This window comes from Clupea harengus, chromosome 5, assembly GCF_900700415.2.
Source record: "Clupea harengus chromosome 5, Ch_v2.0.2, whole genome shotgun sequence".
Taxonomy (NCBI): domain Eukaryota; kingdom Metazoa; phylum Chordata; class Actinopteri; order Clupeiformes; family Clupeidae; genus Clupea; species Clupea harengus.
The window spans coordinates 19975545-19987216 of record NC_045156.1 but is presented as its reverse complement, the minus strand read 5'-3'; the positions used below and the strand labels follow the sequence as shown (position 1 = coordinate 19987216).

Here is an 11672-nt window from a genome sequence, read left to right as displayed (position 1 = left end):
GCCATGTTTAAACACGCCTTCACCCAAGTCATATTGTTCACAGATGTATGTGAGCTGAAGCTGTCGTTCTGTTAAAGACCACTTGAGGGCGGTGTCATGTCTTGGTGATAGAGAACGGGAGAAAAACTGGGCTTAGACCGTGAATAAGACATTAAAGTTTATATCTTTTTCGAATAGAATCCATTATTTTTATTTTTCGCCAAGAATAGATCAGCCCAAAATGTCAGATATTTGAATAACTATAATGGTGCCCCTCGGAACACTTTATCTGTGCATTGTTTCTAAACGACAATAGACGTGGTACAATCGGGTGTAACAAAATTAAAATACCCCACCGTTGAACATGGCAGGGTCAGAACTCCTGAAAACATTACTGTATACTTTGAACAATGTACTTAACCAAGAAAAGTATAAAGCTTTATTGGCGGTGGTGAAAGGTTTCAGGAATGGAGCAGTGTGAGTAAGATGGTGGACAAAATATGTGTGCACCTTTGTAATGTTACCAAATTGTTGCCACACCTGTTGGCTTGCTGAATAGCTACATTTGTATTAGCTAGTCTGTTATTACAGGCTGCTAGCTACCCAGCTGGCTGCATCTGTGTTAAATGATTGTTGGCATGCTAGCAAACTATCATATTTGTTGGCGAAATACCAATTTAGCTAGCTGGTATCTTATATATTGCTACATCAGTCGTTACACCGTGCACTACTGATAAAAACGAGTGGCTTTTTTGTACTCATGGTTATTTGAAAATGTACTTAACGTTAAATGTCTGTCGACTGTTTTGCTTTTAGATATGGGGCGAAAATTCGTGCCCCCCATGCCCTTGTTATGACATTTTTGTTCAGGAGCGGGAGGTAATATAAACTATACACTCTATTTCTTTCACCCCATTAAGAACCATTCTTATCAGAATATGAATTACTCTATACTTATGCTGTTCCTCCCTTGTCCCATAACCTCAGCTTGAAAGAAAAGCTGAAAGCCATCTTCAAAGCAACATACACTCACTCGCGGAATCTTGCCTACTTCGTCTTCGTTTACAAAGGGCTTCAGGGTCTTCAAGAAAAGATCCAGGGAAAGACCCTGCAGTCCCAGTCATTCCTTGCAGCGTGCCTTGGGGGATGGCTAGTGTTTGGGGACAACAATAACATCAACAGCCAGGTGAGCGATTGAGAGGAGTCTTAGCTAAGGGTAGGTTCAGCCTTCCAGTAGGGATTTTGATTCAGTATTACAACCATGAGAATCGTCTTAGAGATCAGAAGCTCAATTTATTAACTACACTGCTACTAATTTACTGTAAATTAAGTCACTGCACCTTCTGATGAAGTCCTCAATTCAAATCAAACTGAAAAGTCTGCATAACATATGCTGTAATATTTTTCATCTTTTTTTCCCTTGCATCTCTCCCCTTTTCAGATAAATATGTACTTACTATCCAGGATCCTATTTGCTCTTTCTCGCCTGGCCGTGGAGAAAGGCTTCATCCCTCAGCCAAAGAGAGACCCTTTCCCCATGTTTGCCACCCTGGTGTGGGGCATTGTCTTGTGGCTATTCGAGTACTATCCCCACACCCTGCAGCCATCTCTCCAGTCCTCCATGAATTACCTCTACCATGACAGCAATGTGTGGCACGACATCACAGACTTCCTTATCTATAACAAACCCAAGGCAGCAGCAGCAAACTGAGATCTCATCCGTTGGCTTGCACTGTGGCACTTCAAAATGCTTGGCTACATTTTAAGTCATGTGAGGCCAAGTGAGTATCAGGCTGTTCGCTAACTTTGTGGCAATTACAGTGCTGGTAAAGAGCCCTATTCTCCCAGGAAGTGATTTAATGTTTAAATAAGCAGTAATTCATTAATGAGTTAGTTTAATTACTGTGCACTCCACTGAGTCAACCTGCACTTGATTCGCAACGTAAGTTACATAATCACAAACCTGAGTCCAGCTGTGGAGGATTAAGGATCAGATTGGAAGCTTTGAGAGCTTACAGTGTTTTAAATCAGAAGGGCTAAATAGGAAGGTGGAAAAGTACCATTTATCTTGTATGTTCTAAGAATATTAGCATTAGCTGTAAACAGGGGCGCAGATAGCACTGGGGACGGGGGGGACATGTCCCCCCCAGATTCATAGTGACCCTGATCCGTCCCCACCACTCTCCCTACGTAAGGCGACAATCATCAGTTAATAACTCTGCACAGCTGATTAGGCGATGTTAGCGTCCCCCCCAGTTCAAAAATCCCATCTGCACCGCTGGCTGTAAATACATTTTCAGACTTAATCTGATTATGGATTTTATAGCCATTTATAATTCCCCCCCAGTACCTTCCCATTGTATTACTGTGTGATTTTGACACGTAATAACATTGAGGAGATATTAACCTTAAGTATATATGCCCATCTCGACCACAATTTGATCCTGTACACCTTCTAGGTGATGTAGATTGAATCAGTCATGTTGGTAATGAAGGTCTCCAGGACAGATGTGTTGATTATATGTCACCGGTCTGATGAAGGTCTAGAGCATAAAAATGTTATACACTGAGTGAAGTTCAGTGGCTGGTGTACATATTATGTCTTGCTGAACTTTCTGTACCTTTCCAATGTCCCCATCTAAAACAGGTATGCAGAAGTATGTTTTCACTAGAAGGATAACTAAAAAAATAAATAATAATAATTTTGTAAATATGTGATCTATACTTAAATGTGTTGCACAATTAAATAACAGTACTGTACAATTCTCTGAATCTTCATTGTCATTTTGTTTTAAACATTCAGAAGGATTCATTCGTCATTCATTCTGATAAATCCTCCATCTATACCTCTGTCTGGTCATTAAGGCAACCATGAGGTGATATTCTCAGGATTCTTTTTGTTCTTTTCTCTATTTGTGAAAAGGTATTTATTTCTAGGAAGGTTATGGGTGTGTGCATAACATTACGTGATACAATTATGTCTGATGAAGGCGTTTGTAAAGTATGAGTCACTTGTAAAGCACAGAGAGGATGTGTTAATCCCGGTATAGTCTATTTCCACATGGTGTGTTGCATTCTTGGCCTGTATTCTGGTTTAAGGAATACCTTACAAGCCGCTGTCATGCAGAGTTGATGGACATCAGTAGCTGTCGGATGGCAGTGCTTTTTGACTCCCCGCCTCCAACCGCATATATGGAAAGTGGTGTTGCGGCAGTTGACACAAGAACCACGCCTTAGTCTGCTGCCAAGTTTTCTAAAAGTATTGCTTCATTTGGGATTTATTTGGCTATGGGTGAGTTCTGAGGAGAAGTGAATCAGATCACCTTAGGCTCAGCCTACCTTTTGTGCCCCAGTTGAGTGTTTTTCATATGAATTTAAACTCAGTGAAGCATGGATGTAGTAAAATGTCTGGCTAGTGAATCAGTGGGTGTGTTGGGAGAGAACGTCCAGGACATTGTAATGTGTTACACCTGTGAAACTACAGGTCAAACCCTCACACACCTAACTTAATAACCCGTCTGTGTGTATCGCTTGTAATCTTTTGAGTTATGGGATGCAACTGACCTGTTTCATCTTGCCCTTACCTGTGCGGTATAGGCATTTATTTTTAGCTAAATGTCCTCTAAACTAGTTTTCACACCTTAGCAAATGGAAAATAAGGGTGAGGCAGAGGGAAAGTGTTTACAACAAATATTTATATAATTATAAAAAAATCTGTGCGCACCTCTCAACTGGCGTTTCATCATGGGCTTTGTTCATACTTGCCTTACCACTGAATGCTGTGTACCAAAACAAATACATATCAACTGAAAAACAACCACGCTTGACCATGTTTTAATTCATCGCCATATGTTCAGAACCCAATATCTGGCTAAATCAAGCTCTGTGTATTACAACGTCATTCTTCAGAGTTCATGCAGAATGCAGTCCTTGATGCCGCTCTATTCGCCTTTCTTTCAGCAGCAAACCAGATGTTTGTCAAACCCTCAGATCTGTTTCATCTGATTTTCCTGCCACCACAGTGCTTAGTCCCACATCGGCGGTCAGGGCTATGCACTTCAATCTGAACTCCTTTATAACTGAAGTGTGAATCAAGTGACAGATCTGTTTGCTCGTCTTAAAGTCCCACAAGAGCTGTTTTTCTTTTTTTGGTACAGTTCCATTTCCCTCCCTTGGGTTGCTATGACGAACTGACTTGCATGAACTATGTTCTCTGTGCCTCACCTGATTGCGAAATAGCCCAGACCTACACTGTTCTGTAGGATATGTGAAACAAGAATGTCCACATTTTGTCACCTCCCGCCATGCCCCATGACCCTCTGTTGGGGTGTGGCGGAGAGAGAGAGTGCTTAAATAAGGATGGGTGATAGAAGCACGAGAACAAACAGCAGCCTACTCATCTAGAAGAACTAATGGAAGGTAGGTGGTGTTTGGTTTGGGGTTTTGTGGAATTTGTTAAATGGCAACTATATAAGAACTCTCACCGGATACCTAATCACATGTTTTGTTTTCTCCATGTGCAGATTTGACAATTCGCCATGTTAACTTGGAACAGCAGGAGAACCAGGAAAGCCATGAAACGGAGGGCTTCAGCGCCAGGACCCTGGTTGTGAGGAGGGGCCAGCCTTTCAAAATCAGTCTGGCACTGGGGGGGAGAGGTTACGACCCAGTCAGACACAGACTGGTGTTTAAAATGCTATTAGGTGCGTTGTTGCATACTATGTCAGTTTACAGTTTCTCCCTTTCTCTCTCTCTCGGTGGAGATGTACAGCACTTCACCTCTCCCTTTCTTTCTCTCTCTCTCTCTCTCTCTGTGGAGATGTACAGCACTTCACCTCTCCCGTTCTCTCTCTCTCTCTCTCCCTTTCTCTCTCTCTCTCTGTGGAGATGTACAGCACTTCACCTCTCCCTTTTTCTCTCTATCGGTGGAGATGTACAGCACTTCACCTCTCCCGTTCTCTCTCTCTCTCCCTTTATCTCTCTCTGTAGAGATGTACAGCACTTCACCTCTCCCTTTCTCTCCCTCCACAGGTGACCTGTATGTCCAGATCCCTGTCAATTTCTCCAAGCAGCCAGCGCAACCTCAGTGGGCTGCTTACTTTCATGCTGACAGCTTGGCAGACCCTCAGACCCTAACCCTCTACCTGTGCACCCCTGCCTCTGCCCCCGTGGGCACCTACCAGCTCCAGCTCCACGTGCTCTCCACCTACCAGCACAAGACTTACAGGGTGGGCCAGTTCACCCTGCTCTGCAATCCCTGGTGCAAAGGTGAGCTCAGAAATACAGACATTTTTATTAAGCGTTTTTTTGTTACTGGTTTTGGTCAATAAAATATGATTTTAAATATTTTAAAGTAATTCAAATATGTAGAGCTTTGTTTTTGTATTATAATTGTAATTATTGTCATACATAGTTTTTCCCTTTTGGTCGGTGGTAGAAATGTGATCACTAAAGAAATCTGGTTGAGCGCTGAATTTGCCAATTAGGCAATTGCCAAGGCCACCAATGTTTAAAGGTTCACGCTGTTTTTGTAGTCGATTAAAGTGTGTCGTCGTGTCTTTTACAGATGATTCAGTGTATCTCCCCCTGGAGAGCCAGAGAGAGGAATATGTCAAGAATGACTTTGGCTTCTTGTACATGGGCACCCCCAGTAACATAGCATCCAGACCATGGTCTTTTGACCAGGTGAGACAGTCCCCTCAATCATGCATCAGCCATAATAATATTAGGAGTTTATTTTTGATTGATTAAAATAAAAAAATATATATATATATTATTATTATTATTACAAACATTTACATGTTGTGTACAATTTCAACTGCATTGTCCCATGTACACCCTGAAGAAAAAGTTGACCACCCCAATGGCATCATTCACACTGGACTAATATGTGTCTGTGTGGTTTCAGTATGAGACAGACATCCTGGAGGCCTGCATGAGCCTACTCCAGGTAAGCCCTCAGCACAAAATGGACTGGAACAAGGATTACCTGAGCCGTGGTGACCCAGTCTACATCAGCCGAGTGGTGTCCGCCATGGTAAGATACCCATCTGTATTGTACCGTACCTCTCGTCACATAACAATGCAGCCCTCCTATTCACACATCAATTTATTTCAGGCATAACAAGTTTCCATAACACATTCTTAATTGCATCTACTTGTGATAATACTTATAAATACTTATAATTCTTATTGTGTTTACCTTCTGCGTGCTCAGATTAACTGTCAGGATGACCAGGGAGTTCTGATGGGCAAATGGTCAGGGGACTACGGCAATGGTGTGCACCCAACCAAGTGGACAGGGACCGGGGAAATTCTCAGCCAGTGGGCCAAGTCCAACTTTATCCCTGTTAAATATGGCCAGTGCTGGGTCTTTGCTGCAGTCATGTGTACTGGTAAGGCATGGCCCATTACCTGGCCAGTAATATATTGGCGAGCATGTGATCAAGGACTGAAAAATGTATTATTTCTTTTTATCCTTATGAGAAGACTTGGATCTGCTTAAGTTATTGCCCTCCTACGCAAAAGAAAGCGTACAATTTTATGTACGAAAAAAGTAGTATACAGTAATTAGATTGATATAAGTTTGTCATGTGAACTGACTGTGATTTGACTGCAGTTATGCGGGTGCTCGGGATTCCATGTCGTGTGGTCACCAACTTCAACTCGGCCCACGACACGAACGCTAACCTGGTGATCGAGGAGTATTACTCCCCCATGGGGAAGAAGCTGCCTCGCAGCAAAGACAGCATCTGGTCAGTACCTCCACCTCTTTGCCTGTTGTGACGTCCCAAGTGTCGTGTCTGTCAGTGTTTTTTATTAAAAACATGATCTTGCTTTCTCCCTCTCAGGAATTTCCACGTGTGGGTAGAGAGCTGGATGAGGCGTCAGGATCTTGGAATGGCTTATGATGGATGGCAGGTGTTGGATCCCACCCCACAGGAGAGGAGTGCAGGTCAGAGGTCAAGTTTAGTTGTGTTTGTCCTCCAGATGCCAAGTGTTCAGCATGACTGCTCCTGTTCCTGCCTCTGATATTTGTGGTCATTTGTTACTGGCAAAGCCCATATATATTTCACATGTCTGCACAAACCAGTATAGTCCCGGTGATTGTCTTTGAGGTTTGATATTGAGCTGCGTTTTGATAGATTTACGGTTGGATTGTTCCATAAACCTTTTTCATCATCTTTAAATTGATCTTTTCTCTTAATTGTTTTCTTTTCAGTATTCTGTTATTCTTCTGTGTGCAGCTCTTTCAATCCTATATGGATGAAATATATGAAACAAACACATCTGCCTTACCTTACCAAGCTTGTTTGGTTGTGTGTTGCAGGTATGTTCCGCTGTGGCCCGGCATCGGTTAAGGCCGTGCAAGACAAGCAGCTCAACGCGGCCTTCGACGTCCCCTTCGTGTACGCCGAGATGAACGCAGAGGTGCACACGTTCATCATGTCCAACCACCAGTCCTTCCAGGTGGACACGGACTCGGACAGAGTGGGAGCACTCATCTGCACCAAGTCCCTGGGCACCAGTCTCCCACAAGACATCACTGCTTCTTACAAAGCTCAGGAAGGTGATATAAGAGGCTGAGACTGTGCAGTTTTGTCATGTATGGCTGTGCAGAGATTTCATTTATTACTATAGAAAATGTATTTATTATAATCTGTTGTAATGTACGATCACATGAGCGGGACATTATTCAGTTGTTTATTGTATTGTATGTATTGTATTGTTTATTGTGAGTTTCATTGTCATGAATTTTGTTGACATGAGACATTGAAGGGGAATATGTTTAGTATGTTTCTTGCCCATTGTTTGCGGTTGCCTAATCAAGAGTCAAGAATGAATGGTTTGCTTGAGAGTTTTACTAATCGGCTTCTCTGTGGTCTCTACAGCCCCTGAGCCTTCTTTAAGATCAAGATCGTTTGGTAAGTTCTTTTGTTAACTTAAGTGAGACCTGGCATAAAAAGTGTTATATTTAGTATACATTTCTCAAAAATACCAATAACAATCTATCATTGACTGCAGTGTGTTATAACATGTATGGCTTTTTTCCATCTCTCTCATCAGCGCCTGCCGCCCTCGACAGAAGTAAGTTTGAAATTGTACCTGATTCTCCCCACACTGTATTCAGTGCAAGTATACTGTCCTCCCCAAAGTTTTAATACTTGTTTTAATCAGTTTTTCATTTGTGACTGCATACATGTTAGAAAAGAAAAAGGACGTCAATAAACCCCTGTTTATGGTTGTCTCCTAGGATCTAGACAAGGTCTGACTGTGTCCCTGAAATTCGACCATGTTCCAATGGCGGGAGATGACATCTGCTTCACGGTCATGGTGGCCAACCAGGGAAACACTATGAAAACGCTGAGGGAGCACGTGAACGCCCAGGTCAAGGAGTACAGCAACAGTCCAGGAGACACCTTCTGGGAGGAACATAAGGTTGTACAGATCAGCCCTCACCAAAGTAAGGGAACCCTCTATCCCGCTAGCCGTCATGCCTTTCCATTCCCAGTCATTCATTATGGTCAATTTCATTCGAAGGACTTAACCTAACTGTCCTAACGGTCTCTCTAGTTACTAATCCAATGTATTTGGTTGATTTATTACACCCAGACACACCCCCTTTACAAAAGGTGTGCCCATTCTTTAGTTCAAAGAGGGACTTTGTTTTGTATACATAGACTTAAGTGTCCAGGCTTTGCCTATGAGCGCAGTTATGTACTGACAGCATGAATAAAGGCAGCAAGCAATAGGCATTTGGTGTCCATTTTACATCGCACATTCAAGTGTATTTTGTGTATTTTAATTGCTTGTTAAATTATTGTACTTCTTTTTACATACATTCATACTGTTATATACATACTGTTATATTATATTATGTATTGTTTCATATGTTGTTACAATCAACAGCCCTAGAGATACCACACGTGATTCCTCTTGAGAAATGTGAGGTTACGATTGGGGAGAACCTGGTCAATCTGGCTGTGGTGATTGAAGATGAGGAGAGTCAGGAGCGAGTACTAGCCCATGAGGACTTCAACATCGCCAGCCCTGAGATCGTCATACAGGTACGGTGGCTTCACAGGGACACTAAACTACAGAGTGGCTTGCTAAATTGAAGATTGTGTTGTCAGCACTGTATGAAAAAGAGAGTTGTGAACCCATAAACATAGTAGACACAGAATCAGAAGCATGAACTTATACCGTATGTATTTAATACAATATGATATATTTCACCTCTGCCAGGTTCCAAACAAAGAAAATGTGGTGCCACAGAAAGAGCATAAGGCCCAGCTGGCGTTCACCAACACTTTCCATGTACCCATCGGAGGCGTGCTGACCGTAGCAGGATCTGGCCTGCTGGAGAACAAGATCCAGATCAGGTGAGAAAATTCACACACACCAGGAATCCACCAAACCACACCATCAAGGTGTGCCTTTGGTAAATATACAGAAGAGAGAGGTCTCAAGGTTATCATTTCTAAAGTAACAATGTGATGTGTATTCAGTGTAGGTGGGAGTGGCACACAGATCTATGCGCGTCTTTGTTGGGTGGAGCGTAGGGCAGGTCCTTGCTCGCTACGTGACCCAGCTGGAATGTCCACTATGTGTTTTTGGATTGTCTTTTGTTTACAAGTTTGAAATGTCCTTGAAGCATAAACCATAGAGAAGATAAATCTTGCCCGGTTAGAAGACCAAACAAATGATTGGAATGGGGAACTGTACGCATAGGGCCTTCTACTCAAATGAAAACAGAGATGTGTGTAGATAGAATAAGATCAGGTCTTTTTTTCTTTTCTTTCTTTCCTTATAACATTGTTGTCATAGGATCTGTAAATATGAAAATAAGATATTGAGATATTGAGGGAAGAATTATATGACATTGTCATTTTTAAGCCACACCTTGGCTTAAAAATATACATATTTATACTTTCAGATGCTATAACATATTTCTACTTGGACATCTGCTATAATGTTGTTGTATGCAATATAATATGTCATATGTCATATGTTGCAGGGTACTAGCCCTCCAGCCAGGCAAAACCATGCAGGAGATGATCAGTTTCACTCCTAAGATGGCAGGGGTCAAGATGCTTCACGCCAGCCTTGTGCTGTCCAACATCCCAACTGTGATCCGGGGCTTCAAAACCATCAGTGTCAAAACTCTGTAAGGAGTCTTTTTTTAAGAACAGTACTTAATGTGCACCTGATTTGGACTATTTCCAAATGAATGAATCATCAGCCATGTACACCACAGTGTACTATTATAATATTATTATTATAAATTATAATTATAATAACGAATATATGTTTTTTTTTGTATTATTATAAAATAATGAATGCACTTGAAGGGGAATTTTTTTTAGTAGTACGTGTATTAATAATTGTGACAGTTTAAAGTTGCTTGGCATGAAATATTATTATTATTAATAATAATAAGATAATAATACTGCATTGTGTTACGTCAAATGTGAGACTCACCTACAGACTCTTTGTATAAATTATTTGAATTATTTATTTTGTAAGGATTTTACCTTACAATCATATTTATGTATTTTGTACCCTCTTAAACAATATACAGTTATTAAATAAACATAAATACGTCAACACTGACTTCATTGTCTACTGAAGGTTATATGTGTTCATCACTAATATGAGTTTTTGATATGCTAGAATGCTTGGATATAATTGCTGTGATTGCTACATTCTGCTAAAGGCAACAAAGCAGGCATAGTGAAAGCGTGTCATGCCTTCCTCGACTCAACTCGAACTCTAGGGGGCACTGTGGTTCTTAGATTATTTCCACACAAACGGATGCACTGGCAAACAAGTCCCAGAGTTCATGGTGAGTTTATTACACGCATATCCCCTGAACATTGCACCGACCTCCCACTTCAAAAGTGAATCATGCAAAGTAGTCAGTGTAGGCCGACATGAAGTAAGGCAAGACTGACAGGTCGGGGAAAGAAGGCAGGAAATGTCTACCTTTATGGCTTGCACAGATGTTGTTTTCTATGCTTCCAAATATGAATATCCCCAATAAGTTTACCATGAACAACAGAAACAAACATACCGCAACACAAATATTGGAAACAGAGATGCAGCCTCTATTGTTGCAACCTCCATTGCGCACACACCCCTCCCTACATCTGTCGGGGAAACAGACTCTTCTTCAGCTCCTTGAGCCTAAGACCGAGTGCCAAGCCTGGTTCTAGGGCGGCACTCGAGGCCGCAGCGGCACACTCGACTGCATCCGAGCCAGAGCTCAGGGCACAGCCTCGCCATCAAAGCGGGGCGCTGAGAGCTGTACTCTGCTGGCAACCGGCTTTCCGCGATACAAACCCCCCCCCCCCCCCCCCCCCCCCAAAGGCAGCTGAGAGGGTATTATCCGTGGCCTCCCTCAGGAGAGATGAGCGCCGGCCTGCATTAGAGGCGGCCCTGCGATCGATCGGCAGTAATGGAGGGCTAATGAGTGCAGAACAGCTCAATGGAGGACTGCGTGTGCTTTTCTCTCCCCAGCCCAAAGTTTTCCAAACTTACTCGCCGAGGGAGTTCACAGAGCGAGGGATAACAGATGTATTAATGGGCTGTGAGGGATATAAGAAAGGGTATTGGGAGAGGGAGGGAGGGGTCCATTGAGAGAGAGCAAGAGAGAGAACCATTTGATAGGGACTCTGGTGTACATCGGCACA

General features: G+C 42.4%; 2 protein-coding genes across 2 annotated transcripts; both read left to right on the top strand.

Annotated features, from left to right (window-relative positions):
* The first annotated feature begins 59 nt into the window (after positions 1–59).
* pxmp4 (peroxisomal membrane protein 4) lies at positions 60–2186 on the top strand. Its single transcript, XM_012829351.3, has 4 exons — positions 60–456; positions 796–858; positions 967–1165; positions 1421–2186. Exons 1-4 carry the CDS (start codon positions 344–346, stop codon positions 1688–1690), a joined length of 645 nt encoding a protein of 214 aa, XP_012684805.1. The 5' UTR covers positions 60–343; the 3' UTR covers positions 1691–2186.
* A 2205-nt stretch (positions 2187–4391) lies between these two features.
* tgm5l (transglutaminase 5, like) lies at positions 4392–10557 on the top strand. The gene is made up of 15 exons (XM_042707729.1): positions 4392–4398; positions 4488–4682; positions 5011–5247; positions 5546–5664; positions 5888–6016; positions 6197–6374; positions 6599–6734; positions 6831–6934; positions 7310–7549; positions 7891–7904; positions 7959–8067; positions 8234–8443; positions 8890–9047; positions 9226–9362; positions 9998–10557. The coding sequence occupies exons 1-15, from the start codon at positions 4392–4394 to the stop codon at positions 10149–10151; spliced, it is 2127 nt and encodes a 708-aa protein (XP_042563663.1). The 3' UTR covers positions 10152–10557.
* Positions 10558–11672: the final 1115 nt, after the last annotated feature.